Source organism: Limulus polyphemus, unplaced genomic scaffold (genome assembly GCF_000517525.1).
Source record: "Limulus polyphemus unplaced genomic scaffold, Limulus_polyphemus-2.1.2 Scaffold3533, whole genome shotgun sequence".
NCBI lineage: Eukaryota > Metazoa > Arthropoda > Merostomata > Xiphosura > Limulidae > Limulus > Limulus polyphemus.
This window is the reverse complement of record NW_013669143.1, coordinates 49807-64871: the sequence shown is the minus strand read 5'-3', so window position 1 is coordinate 64871 and position 15065 is coordinate 49807. Positions and strand designations below refer to the sequence as shown.

Below are 15065 nucleotides of genomic sequence, written 5' to 3'. Positions count from 1 at the left end.
GGTTACAACACGATGTTATCTCATGTGTTGATGAAAGGTTACTGTTTGGTTACAACACAATGTTATCTCATGTGTTGATGAAAGGTTACTGGTTGGTTACAACACGATGTTGTCTCATGTGTTGATGAAAAGTTACTGGTTGGTTACAACACGATGTTATCTCATGTGTTGATGAAAGGTTACTGTTTGGTTACAACACAATGTTATCTCATGTGTTGATGAAAGGTTACTGGTTGGTTACAACACGATGTTGTCTCATGTGTTGATGAAAAGTTACTGGTTGGTTACAACACGATGTTATCTCATGTGTTGATGAAAGGTTACTGTTTGGTTACAACACAATGTTATCTCATGTGTTGATGAAAGGTTACTGGTTGGTTACAACACGATGTTGTCTCATGTGTTGATGAAAAGTTACTGGTTGGTTACAACACGATGTTATCTCATGTGTTGATGAAAGGTTACTGTTTGGTTACAACACATGGTTGTCTCATTTGTTTATGAAAGGTTACTGTTTGGTTACAACACGATGTTATCTCATGTGTTGATCAAAGGTTACTGTTTGGTTACAACACGATGTTATATCATGTGTTGATCAAAGGTTACTGTTTGGTTAAAACACAATGTTATATCATGTGTTGATCAAAGGTTACTGTTTGGTTACAACACGATGTTATCTCATGTGTTGATGAAAGGTTACTGTTTCAACACATGAGACAACATCGTGTTTTAACCAACCAGAAGCCTTTCATCAACACATGATATAACATCGTGTTGTAATCAAACAGTAACCTTTCATCAACACATGAGATAATACTGTGCTGTAACCAAACAGTAACCTTTCATCAACACATGAGACAGTATCGTGTTATAACCAACCAGAAGCCTTTCATCAACACATGAGACAGTATCGTGTTGTAATCAAACAGTAACCTTTCATCAACACATGAGATAACATCGTGTTGTAACCAAACAGTAACCTTTCATCAACACATCAGATAACATCGTGTTGTAATCAAACAGTAACCTTTCATCAACACATGAGATAACATCGTGTTGTAACCAAACAGTAACCTTTCATCAACACATGATAACATCGTGTTGTAATCATGAAAGGTTACTGTTTGATTACAACACGATGTTATATCATGTTATTTATCGTAGTTTTATTCGTTTGTCTTTATTTCTTGTCTAAAAAGTAACTTGTAATTATATACAGATACTATCCTTGCACTCTCTTTCTTTTATATTCTAAAAGTAGAATAAATACAGAGTAACGTTTTTAAACAGTATCTGTGTTTAGTTACTTTTAGCATGTTGTGTGCATAAGGTATCTTTCAAGCGAATAAATACCGAGTAAGGTTTTTAAACAGTATCTGTGTTTAGTTACTTTTAGCATGTTGTGTGCATAAGGTATCTTTCAAGCGAATAAATACCGAGTAACGTTTTTAAACAGTATCTGTGTTTAGTTACTTTTAGCATGTTGTGTGCATAAGGTATCTTTCAAGCGAATAAATACCGAGTAAGGTTTTTAAACAGTATATGTGTTTATTTACTTTTAGCATGTTGTGTGCATAAGGTATCTTTCAAGCGAACAAAAACCGAGTTCGTCAAGAATAGTGATTTATATGTTGTTTTTTTTTATATTTTGGAACTTTAAGAATCGTATTATCAATCGTGCCTTCTCATGTTTCTCTTTATTTAGAGTTGGTTAAATCTCCAATATATAACTTTATCCGTTACTTTCAAGTACGTGTACCTTTATACACACGCACACGTATATGAGTTATGTGTATTATATATATATGTGTGTGTGTCTGTGTATATATAATCAGTACAAGTAATAAAAGAGCACTTTATTAACCCTTGGTTTATAGACAATGATATATATATCTATACAACTAATTAAAGAGGTCTTAGTGAAAAAAAAATGATTATCGTTACATACAAATGATTCAAATACAACACAAAGAATTTCGTTAAAAACAAAGCACTTACATTAATTGATCAAACAGTGCAATATTAACTCAAGGGGAGAGTATATATATAATTCAAATCATTATATGAGGTGTGGTTTAGGCAGGTAAAAATGAAAGGCACAAAGGTTTTTCTTCTTATGATTATAATAACGACAAGGGTTAAAATTATCTATTATACAACAGAAAATTCATTTTTACTCAAAATCTTTTTCATGTGTGAAACAAATTCGGTGCCGTCTATAAAGGTATTCGTTTTCACTTTTAAGTGCCAGTTCATGACTATTTTCAGAGTATAAATGATCATGATGTGAGAAGCTATTAAGAATAAGTTGTTCAGTTAGTTTTGCCATTAGGAAACAATTTGAATAAATGGACCATGAGAGTCAGTTTGCAAGAGAATTTATGCAAAATATACAGATGTTGGGCGAGCGAAACGCAAAAAACCATTAAAATTACAGCCGATCGTATAAAGCTTATCATCAGCAAAGCAAATAGTAAAGTGTTGGTGATCTATCTGCATAAAGCTAGGCATCCGTTTATATTGTATAGTTTTATACTATGTTGATCAAATAACAGTGTTTGTTAAAATCATAAATAATACTCAATGTTAAACTGGTACACAGTTAAAAACATTTTATTTAGGCCAATCTATGGCCTTCAAAAAGTTGACGACTCTACATGTTTCGACGTTACAACGTCATCTACCAGGGTTCGAGACCTTATTCTGCTGAACACGTTCCGGGCTTTTACAGGTGTTTGAAATTAACAATCACTTCCGTTACGGGCTCAAACCTTGAGACAATAGGTTCTACTAAATGGCTGCCTTCCCTCTGGGCAGTAGTTCAAAATTCGAGATGACTATACCGGAATTTTAGAGGTCTCTGGCGAGGTTTAGTCACGTTCATGACAAAAATTTCATTTCCAGTTTTGACAAAAATGCTCTTATTTATGTATACATAAGCTTTTATAGGAACATTTAGGAGTTGATTTGTTACATTTATTCTGTTAATATATGAGCTTCTGCTTCAATAAGTTTATACACACATTTAGGAATTTTTCACAATGAAATTGCAAAAATTGGTCCTGTAATTAAGGTATGTGATTTTTCTTGTCGTATATGATGTATTCTCGAACCCATTCGTGAAATTATATTTAGGAGAATTATATGTTGAAACAGACGTAAAAAATTGTCTTGCTTTTTATATTTATATTTTCATATTATGTGGCACACTTGGGTACATACTCAAATTATCGATTCTGTAACCATGTGAAATTATACAATATTCAGTAGCTAAAGGGCGAAAAAAACTACTGTATATCATGTAACTTGTCATTAAAAACAAATAAACAATCCTTTGAGTTGACACTCGTCATAGGATGATGTCACTTTGAAATTACGATATTTCTATACAGGAAGACCTTTACCGACCGTGACTTGGTGGAGGGACTCTGTTGAAATTGACAACAGCTTTCAGGAGGCGGATGAGCAAGATGTTCGAAACGACTACATCATCAGAGAACTTTCCAGAGAGGACCTCATGGCTGAAATCACATGCCAAGCTTCCAACACTAATCTTACCTCACCAGAGGCCGCCGCTGTCATAATCGATATGAACTGTGTGTATACGACTTTTTTATATTTTTAAGAGTAATATTTCTCTCACTTGATAGTTTTTTCTAATGTAATATTTAATTTTTCAAAGTTCGAAGTAAATGTTACATAATCCATCGCTATACTGAAATAAATTATATTTATTTATTTATGTTTGGACAATATTTTTTTATATAATTTAATAATATCTGCATCATTTTCTAAAATATTTTTAGTAATTACCATATGATATAAGTTTGGATGGTGGTTAGGTATGATAACGTTGAGCATCTCTCTGTACTAAAGGGTATTACAGTTTTTATTATTATATTATTGGTAATATATTTTTACAGTATAATAACTTTTCTTTGTCTTTCATATTTATGGTAAAGCTAATATGGCTATCTTCTGCCGTCAGTAATTTTGAACTAATGACCAGAAGGAAGCAGCTAGTTAGCAGCACTTCACCACCCACCATTCAACCAAAGTGATTGACTGCTCACTTTTATAACGCATCCTCAGCTTATTAACAGGGGGGGGGGGGTCTGTGGTTCCCACGAATTTGAACCCGGCCAGCTCCGTAATCTCGAGCTAGATGACAGGGCTAACCTGCGCCCCAATATAATAATGTCAGTATTATTATCTAAGATAGTTGTTATGGGGTAATCGCCATGCCCATAGCTAGTCGTAGACGGTGGATATATGGGGACTTTCTGGTTCTGATGGTTCTTATGGGATAATTGCCAAGCGCATAGCTAGTCGTAGACGGTGGATATGTGGGGACTTTCTGATTCTGGTGGTTCTTATGGGATAATTGCCAAGCCCATAGCTAGTCGTAGACGGTGGATACGTGGGGACTTTCTGATTCTGATGGTTCTTATGGGATAATCGCCATGCGCATAGCTAGTCGTAGACGGTGGATATGTGGGGACTTTTTGGTTCTGATGGTTCTCATGGGATAATTGCCCAGCCCATAACTAGTTAATGACGGTGGATCTTTGGGCTTTTCTAATTTACTGTGTTGTTTTGTTTACTTGTTTTTTTTTCACCTTTGTTTTGGTTGGTAACTGGAAATACTATTGGTGGCTACTTCCACGGTTATTCCTTCTGAGATGATTATGTCTTTCGTTATTTCTACATCTGATATAAGTTACATAAGCTTTGTTAATGTGTGAACGTGCTATAAATGTTTCCTTTACTGATTATTATCGTCTCCTTGTAGATTTTGTTACATTGTTTGACATATACTTATATTATTGTAATAGTGTAAGATAATTTTAAAACAAACAGAGAAAACTGTAAAAATGAAGTAAATTACGTAAAAACAATATTACAACATAATGAAGTATTTTATAAATTGTTTCTTCACTGTTTAAAACCCATTTTAATTTGCAAATTCGCTATTTTCTGACTAGTAAATATTGCCTTTTTTACTATTTTTGAATAGCTTTGTTGCAGCATTACGAAGTATTATTAAAGTTGGGTTTTTCGCAAAGTCGATGAGAAAGATATCTGCTTATATATTTCCTGTTACCTTACATCTCAATAGGCTTCTGTAATTATTCCCATTACTGATGCTATGTTTCAGAGAATTTATTTAATTCTTTGAAAATTTAAGTAGAGTTTTTTGAGAGACTGAGATAAATAGTTACGATACTAAAAAAAAAAAGGTTCCAGAGACTGATTTGATTTTTAACATTATTGACAGTGAAACCTGTGGATGTACACGTTATTTCTACACGCCGCCATTTTTGTGCCGATCGTCAGTTTGGTGTTGAGTGCCAGACGACGGGTTCCAGGCCTCCTGCCAACATCACTTGGTGGCTAGGAACTCAGAAGTTAAATGCTGCTGTGGAGATTGTGAAGGATGGTGGGAATCGAACTGTCAGCAATCTTGTCTTTGTCCCAACTAGCGAAGATAACGGAAAATACTTGTCTTGTCGAGCGGAAAATCGTAAAATGCCTGGGATTTCAAAAACAGATGGATTAACTCTGAATGTCCACTGTACGTTCAAAGAGGAAACAACATTATCTGAGCAAATACTAATTGTTAAATAAAAAGATGAGAAATTATAAAGGCACACATAGAACACAATTCCAGACTCACAATGTTTTTTTCATTTTTTGCAGTAACCCACTAAAACATGCACCAAACAATACCCCACCCTCCAACGTGTAAGTCCAGATACCAAGATCTTCCTTCCTGTACAACTTGTTGTCGTGTTTTGACCGTTTTTCAATACTCTATTCTCCTGCTATCATAGCTAAAGTGGTTGATTTTTAAATGTTCTCCAAAAAGGTAATACGTTTGTTCTTGAGGAACACTCACCATTTAAGTCTAATTTGACCAAAATCTGATGAGAACTTGAGAGTTATTCGATTCACAAGTACACAAAAGAGTGAAAACACTATCGCCGCCGTAGTGGGTAGGGTAATAAATGTCAAAATTTGTATACATGGTTTAATGAAATACTGTGCAACTGTATAGTTAAAGCTGTAAAATGAAAATTAGCTGCGTTATTTTGAGTACAAGGAGTTTTACGTACACAGAAAGAAACATGAGCTACTTCGATGTATAGTTAAAGCTGTAAAATGAAAATTAGCTGCGTTATTTTGAGTACAAGGAGTTTTACGTTCACAGAAAGACACATGAGCTACTTCGATGTATAGTTAAAGCTGTAAAATGAAAATTAGCTGCGTTATTTTGAGTACAAGGAGTTTTACGTACACAGAAAGACACATGAGCTACTTCGATTTTAATCGAATGAATAATCTTCTTGATTTCTTAATGCTTCTTATACGTTTTCTTTTCCTTCATTCTAAGCCTTCTCACCTAGAGGGTAGTCACAGAAAGTTAAGGTGTATTTCTATATTGTTGTGGAAAAAATATTGTAATGCTCACGCCTACAACAAATACTTAATAAGAAATTTTATGCAAACATTATACTTAACTGAAACTGGTTTCGATACTCGAGATGGGCACAGTACAGATAGCTTTGTGCTTAGCAACGAAAAAAAAACAACATGTGAATAAAAAAACTGGATTCTTAGCATAGAGAGTATTGAATTTATATTTCAAAGTGTTGTCCTCCCGGTGGGATAGTGGTCTGTTTACGTACTTACAACGCTGAAATCCGGGGTTAAATTCTCCGCAGCCCAAAGTGGCTTTGCTCTAAAAGAAACAAACAGTAAATCAAAGTATTAAACGATGTTTCAATTAGAAGTAAAGTTATATACTAGCACTGTTTGATATTTAATAGAAATTGTCAGTTAATTCATATGTATATTCTAAATTTATTGTACCTGATGGTTATGCTGTCATAGTGATAAAACAAAACAAATTACTGGTTATTGCGAGATCACTGTAGCAATCGAGTGTTTCTAATTATGTTTGTGTATTTATAAGTTCATGATATTGATGGAAATACATTTCAATTTCAAACTTTCGTTTCAATAACATTGCTAATTAATAGTTTAGCATAACTATTACAGCTTCACTCCTCCTAGGGTCCAACAATAAACTTGTGGGTTTATGGCATTAAAATTCTGGGTTCGATACCTGAAGTGGGCACAATACAGAGAACACATTGCTCAGCCATAGCCGGGTACCTTTAAATAGTCGTATATTTCACTGATGACATGACTACACAAAGTTTTGTTTCAGGTTTTACCGAATTTTGGATATTTCAAATATGATGAAGATACCACATACAAGTAATTAGTTAGTAATCACCAGGATATAGATGCGAAGTATAATTAAAACGGTGTTGCTTTTAAAAACAACAGTAGCTATTCAACTAGCAGTCCAATAGATCGAAGTGATAACAATAATCCACATAAACCACATTTATCCTACAAGAATCGTAGTTTGCTTTCCAACAGATTTACCCTAGAAAGAAAAGCACGAGTCCTTATATAACGAAAACAGATGAGATAAAACTAAGAAACAATTACATTTAACGTTGAACATTATATAATATCGAAAACTGAATAGTTCTAGTTACATTTAAAACATTTCAATAATCGTTTGATTTGTTCATGTTTGAGCATCAATATAAAATAAAATAGAAATTCTTTCATTTTTTTTCTTTGTCCAGATGCGCCGATACTGTACATTTACCTGACTCCGAATCAAAACCCAGATAAGTTATACGAGGGAAATAATATACACTTTGAGTGCAAGTTTCAGTCAAATCCAAAGATTGTGAAATTGGAATGGCAGTACCAAGGAAGCACGCTATTAACAAATTCTCGAACTGGCATTTATGTTCGAAACAAGTCTTTAGTCCTGCAGAATGTAAGTAGAGAACAAAGCGGCACATACCGCTGTCTGGCGGACAACTTAGAAGGTCGAGGAGAAAGCAAGGGATTAGAGATTAAAATTAAATGTAAGTACAAATATATATATATATATATGTAGAAAATAAAAATAGAAGGTTAGAAACGAAAAAAAAAGGTTGATTTAAAAAAAAACCTCGGAATTTAATAATCTTCTTCCTTTAAGAGTGATGCTACTGTAAAAAATCAAATAAAAGATTGAATGAAGAGTAGTGTGACTTTCGAAAACTGGCTATGTTTCAGATCTTTAAGTTGACTGAATGAAAAGTAGTGCCAGTTAGAGAAACTGGCTATGTTTCAGATCTTTAAGTTGACTGAATGAAAAGTAGTGCCAGTTAGAAAAACTGGCTATGTTTCAGATCTTTAAGTTGACTGAATGAAAAGTAGTGCCAGTTAGAAAAACTGGCTATGTTTCAGCACTTTTGGTTGGATGAATAACGAGTACTGTTAGTTGTGAAAAGTTATGTTTCAGCTGTTTAGATTGACTCAGTGAAGGGTATAGTGTTACTTATAAAAACTGAGTATGTGTTAGATCCTTAAGCTGATTCAATGAAAAGTAGTCTTACCTGTAAAAACTTGTTAAGTGTCAGTTAGTTAGTTCATTATCAGTGAGTGACGAGTAGTGTTACTTATGAAAGCTGGCTATAATTCAGTTCTTTAGACTCACTGAATGACAAGTAGTGTTACTTATGAAAACTGGCTATAATTCAGTTCTTTAGGCTGACTGAATGACGTGTAGTGTTATTTACGAAAAATGGCTATAATTTAGTTCTTTAGGCTGCCTGAATGACGAGTAGTGTTACTTATGAAAGCTGGCCATAATTCAGTTCTTTAGGCTGACTGATTGACGAGTAGTGTTACTTATGAAAGCTGGCTATAATTCAGTTCTTTAGGCTGACTGAATGGCAAGTAGTGTTACTTATGGAAGCTGGCTATAATTCAGTTCTTTAGGCTGACTGATTGACGAGTAGTGTTACTTATGAAAGCTGGCTATAATTCAGTTCTTTAGACTCACTGAATGACGAGTAGTGTTACTTATGGAAGCAGGCTATAATTCAGTTCTTTAGACTGACTGAATGACAAGTAGTGTTACTTATGGAAGCAGGCTATAATTCAGTTCTTTAGACTGACTGATTGACGAGTAGTGTTACTTATGAAAACTGGCTATAATTCAGTTCTTTAGGCTGACTGAATGACGAGTAGTGTTACTTATGGAAGCAGGCTATAATTCAGTTCTTTAGACTGACTGAATGACGAGTAGTGTTACTTATAAATACTGGTCATGTTTCTGTTCTTTAGGCTATCTAAATGAAGAGAGGTGTTTTTAAATATGTAAACTGGTTATATTTTAATTCTTTAGACTAATGTTCCTTGTGAAAACTTGTTATGTTTAAACTGAATGAATAAAGTTTGTGTTACTTATAAAAATTGGCAATGTTTCAGTTTTTTAAGCTGACTGAATAAAGATCCTGTCATAGCATTCACAGTCTTATTGCTACCTTAGTATCCAGGAGTAGTGCTACTTATAAAAATTGGTTATGCTACAGTTCTTTAGATTATTACGCTTACAATATGAAATACACTTCAGGCTCGAAACAAAAGTAAAACAAATGACACCAAATTTCAAATAATGAGTTGTTTCATTGGAACAACGAAATACATTTTTTTCTTTTTTGTTGATATTTCAAAACAAATCCAAACATAAAGCACTTTAATACTGAGCAAGGTATATTTTGAATACTCGGTTGTAAAGATTAGTATTAAAAAATAGGTTAGAAATTCATTTCTTCTTTTCAGACGCCCCTGTATGTAAAGAAAACCAGAAGGCTATCTATGCTGTAACAGTAGAAGAACTGGTTGAAATTTACTGTGAGGTTGAAGCTGACCCTAATGACGTAACGTTTACCTGGACAGTTAACAACACTGGATATAGTCGGGAAGTTTTGTCTTTTGACAGTTTTGGTTTGAAAAGTGTAGCTCGATATATTCCATATGATGAAAATGATTTTGGTTTCGTAGCCTGCAAAGCTCATAATGTGATTGGAGTGCAGAAGGAAGCATGCATATTTACCTTATTATATGTTCGTAAGTGTGTTATTAGAGCTTTCAATTCTTTGTGTTTTTATTTTTTGCATCATTTATTATTGATGTGATATTTTCATGTTTCTTCAAAATACCATGATACTGTTAGTCAACACTTCGTTTCCAAGCTATTTAATCTATTTTTAAAAAGTTAATATTTATTATGTTTTCTCTGCACTAACTTCAAATAATAAATATTGTGCCCAATTTTTGTTACCTTGGAAAAAGAAAATGACTTAAGACTTACAGAATAGAGATGTACTATTCAATAATATGCAATAAGCTATATAAGAATTGTTATTCGAGTAGTTAGGGGAACTGTTTAGTGTCCGAAGGATGCCACTGCCTGGGGTTATGCAACTATTACTGATAGACAAAGGATGCTACCTGAAGGTTACATAACTGTGAAGTAATAGACACAAGAGGGCGATGATGTCCCCGCAGTGGCACTAGAGGGCGTGACTGCCTTAGGGGAGGGGTGATATCATAATTTGACACCAGAGAGTTCGTTACTATAGAAGGATGGTGTTAGCAAGATTCTATAGAAGGACAGTGTTACTAAGGTTCTACAGGTGGATTGTGTTACTAAAGTTGTACAGGTGGATGGTGTTAGTAGGCAGATGATCTTACTAAGGATAATGTTTCTATAAGTGGATGGTCTTATTAAGCATATTGTGTGTATTTTACATAAGAGGACGGTATTTCTATAGATGGACATTGTTACCATACTTTCATAGAATTGCATACAGATTTTAACTTTTCTCAACTTATTTTTACAGTTTTCATTTATATATTCAGTTGCACATGTTTTACAAACGTGGGTGTTGTTGCTAGGTGAATTGTATTACTAAGATTCTCTAGATGGATAGTATTGCTTGGCAAATTGTGTTACCAAGAGTAGTGTTTGAATAGGCAGGTGGTGTTTCTATAAATGGATAGTTCAAAAAAATGATGAGCTCATCATAAAGTGCTTCAACATATGATTATGTCGTCAATATTGTAGTCTAGATTTAATAATATGTCCTTAAAAGTTACAAGTAAAACCATTATTTTAACAAGACATCTATTAACTGTTAAATATGTCAGTTTTTATCATACATGGTATCTTAATCTATCCATTATTTGAATGAGGCAAATATTATAGCATAGCCCCTTTCAAAATCATCCATTCCATTATATATAAAACACTTCAGTAATTCATTGGTTCTATAGTTTTTCTTTTCTAATTGATATACATACTGAAAGGTTTTTATCATATCTGCTGTTTTGTTATTATAAATATTGAACAATTCACTTAGTATAGCCGATTACGTTTTTAAGTATCAATTTAATTTATGTTTAATGTAGTGACTACATTAGTTTCTATGTTTAACTTACATGTCATAATTTTTGCATTACCTTACAATTTACATGTAAAATGGTCATTATTAATTTAGTTCTATAAATAGTATATTGTATAATATATATTCTCCCTAAATAATATACAATTATTTTTATATTTAACTTTATATGTTGATTTGTCAGGTTAAAGTTTAAAGGATCTATGTAAATAATTATGATTAATCATTACCATTGAAGAAAATCTTACCTTTCTGTAGATATTTTTATAAATCTTCGTCTAGAGCTTGTTTCTTGCTGACTGGGGCTTAATGCATATAGGCTTGATAAATAATATTCTTACCACTGACAAACCCATGGGCCTATGGCCAACATTTATAGGACTACTATCTGTTTATACAAACACTAACTTTAGTAACACAATTTGAAAAGTATTAACATTTGCTTATAGAACCTTAGTAGCACAATCCACCTTTGTAAAACGTATACAGTTAAATATATAAATGAAAACTATAAACAAAAATTGAGACAAGTTGAAATCTATATGTAATTCTACGGAAGTGTAATAACACTGTCCACCTATAGAAACACCATTCTCTTTTGTAAAACACACACAATATTGCTAGTAATACCAGCCACCTATAGAAACATTACTCTTAGTAGCACCGTTCACCTATAAAAACATTATTCTTAGTAACATCGTTCACCTATAAAAACATTATTCTTAGTAACACCGTTCACCTATAAAAACATTATTCTTATTAACACCATTCACCTATAGAACCTTAGTAACACAATCCACCTACAGAACTTTACTAACACTCTCCGCCTATAGAATCTTGACAACAGCATCTGCATATAGAACCTTGGTAACACCGTCCGACTATAATAACAGCCCCTCGGGTATCAAACTGTGATATCACCCCTCCGCTAAGATAGCTGTGTCCTCTAGTGCTACTTTGTGAACGTCATCGTCCTCTGGTGATTATCACATACCAGTTATGTAAACTTCAGGTGTCGCCGTAATTTGCATATTATATAATAGTTATGAATAAAACCCTATAACCCGAGTGCTTTCGAAAGATGGACCTTTCTTCTTCAGGGGCATAATAGTTAATTAACCATCAGGGGGCATCCTTTGGACATTGAACAGTCCCCCTAACTACTTACATGTTTGTTTTAAATTGTCAATTAATCTAATAAGCCTTAAATACTAATTTAGCCATTACGTTAATCATAATATATAGTGAAGCTCATTAGAAGTCCATACTTTAGTCACTACATTAATAATGTTAGATAATGATGCTCACTACAAGTCCATATTTTAGTCATTAGATTACTTATGAGAGACAGTAATGCTTGCTATAAGTCTTTATTTTAGTCACTACATTAATCATGATAGTTAGTGATGCTCGCTTGAAGTCCTTATTTTAGTTACTACATTAATCATGATAGTTAGTGATGCTCGCTTGAAGTCCTTATTTTAGTTACTACATTAATCATGATAGTTAGTGATGCTCGCTTGAAGTCCTTATTTTAGTTACTACATTAATCATGATAGTTAGTGATGCTCGTTTGAAGTCCATACTTTAATCACTAAATTAACGACGATCAATAATGACGCTCACTAGAACTCCGTAGTTTAGTAGCTGCATTAAACATGATAGTAACTCTCACTAGAAGTCCATATTTTAGTTACTATATTAGTCGTGATAATGACGAACACTAGAAGTCTTTTCTTTTGTGAGTCAAGCCTAACCTTATGACTTTGTGATTTTCCAATGTTTGATTAAATAATTTGTTTAAAATTAACGCAAAAAAAAGATGTTTTGAATGATAACCACAAATCTATAAGTTACTTATGAAGTCATCTACTAATGAATTGTATTATAACAAGGATATTCTTTTGGTGGAAATGAAAACAGTGAATTCTTATACAAAGGAAAAATATATATATATTATTGTTATTTACTGATAAAAGCATTTAAAAGCATATTTTTGGAATGTTTAGTTTTTTTTTATTAAATTTCCTGGAAAGCTACACAAGAGTTCTCTGCGCTAGCAGTCCATAATTTTGAGGTGGTAGACTAAAGGGAAGGCAGCTAGTCAACACCACTCACCACGATCTGTTTGGTTATACTTGTCAGAGTGAATAATGGAATTTGAACCCCACAGTTATAACGCACCCACACCCCCAAAGTACGGAGCGCTACATTTCTTTTTGTGATGGTAATATGACGACACCTAGTCTGGCATACTAGTCCCTGACTTACGCTCGTCCCCTTATAAGCATTTCTCTCTGGACTTGCAATTCACACGTTGCAATGGCATGTACAGAATGACTTGTATTCAGTTATACAGAAATTGTTCCAATTCAAAGTACAAAAATTAAATAAAAATATATACACACTTACGTACTAGCAAATATACAAAATGCACAACCCACAAACTAAGAACACCGGTGGGACAGCGATAAGTCAACATATTTACAACGCTAAAATCAGGGGTTCGATTCTTTTCATGGATACAGCAGATAGCCTGATGTAGCTTTGCTATAAACACACACACGCACACTCGGCATTACTTTGTGTTTTTCATCTATGTGATTTCATTGTTTATTATGGAATAACCTTGCCAAATCCGGTAGTTGTTGAATTTTCTAACAAGTAAGCAACATGATATGTTAAATTAATATTAGATCTACCAATGATTAATGTTTTTGTTGTTGTTTTTTACTAGATTTGCGGTTACACTGTGTGTAGCTTTGGTAGAAGAAACATACTATTAGAATGTCAGAAAAATCGGAAAATTCAAAAAATGATTTTGCTTGTTTGTTTGAGTTTAAGCACAAAGCTATACAATGGCCATCTGCGCTCTACCCACCACGGGTATCAAATTATGGTTTTTAGCCTTGAGCCACTGGTATGATAAAAAATGATTAAAGTCGCTGCCAGAGAAATAAAATGGCCAATATTTTTGGTGGACAACCCTTATCGGTATTATAAAAAGAAAATGGTCAACGTTTCAGCCAAACGACTTCCATTAGAAAAACTGTTGACCGAAATGTTAAGTTTTTCCTCAGTACTTTTATTTTGATAAAGCAAACGTAATTTCAAATTATCAAGTGATTTACTTGATTTTATACACTGATTATTACAAAGGATATATAATTTAAAAAAGGAGAATTGTTTTAATGAAAACGCGAGTATAATTACGTGATAAACCAATGTTCTTAAACATGACTCAAGCTATTATTAGTTCTAAAATATTGCTTAATTTGCTTGTTCTTTAACATGATCCACAGCACGTATTTTTAAACATGGATTAATTTAGTTGTTATTAAGCAAGGCCAAAGTTACTTGTTGTGCAGGTGAGGAAGATAAAACATCTTTCACTGAACCCGAGACATATTTTCCTGGACGTTTATTTTAGAATTTTTCAGGCTTTTCTTAAACAGCCGTGATAAACGTGAATGTACAAAGTATTCTTGTTTGTCTTTAAGAACTGAGACAGTTAACCAAACAACCACTACAATCTATGCCAAACATAGTCTTTCCGCAGCCTTCCAAACCTGAATATACTTTCAAGCAGTCACGGTAAGGTAGTGTCGTATTGCTAGTTTTTATCTGGATCAGTCTACAGTAATTTTAAATTTCTAAGCATAAATGTAACATACAGGATATCTTGAGGTTCTGGCCCGGCATGACCAGGTGGTTAGGGCGCTCGACTCGTAATCT

General features: G+C 33.4%; 1 protein-coding gene across 1 annotated transcript in view; it reads left to right on the top strand.

The window, feature by feature from the left end:
• LOC111088318 (hemicentin-1-like) overlaps positions 1 to 11519 on the top strand; it is a 46189-nt gene extending 34670 nt beyond the window's left edge. The window contains exons 5-9 of the mRNA XM_022398071.1: positions 3393 to 3596; positions 5279 to 5575; positions 7668 to 7958; positions 9706 to 9993; positions 11515 to 11519. Coding sequence (XP_022253779.1) covers positions 3393 to 3596; positions 5279 to 5575; positions 7668 to 7958; positions 9706 to 9993; positions 11515 to 11519 — 1085 coding nt within the window. The remainder of the gene's footprint in view (positions 1 to 3392; positions 3597 to 5278; positions 5576 to 7667; positions 7959 to 9705; positions 9994 to 11514) is intronic.
• Positions 11520 to 15065: the final 3546 nt, after the last annotated feature.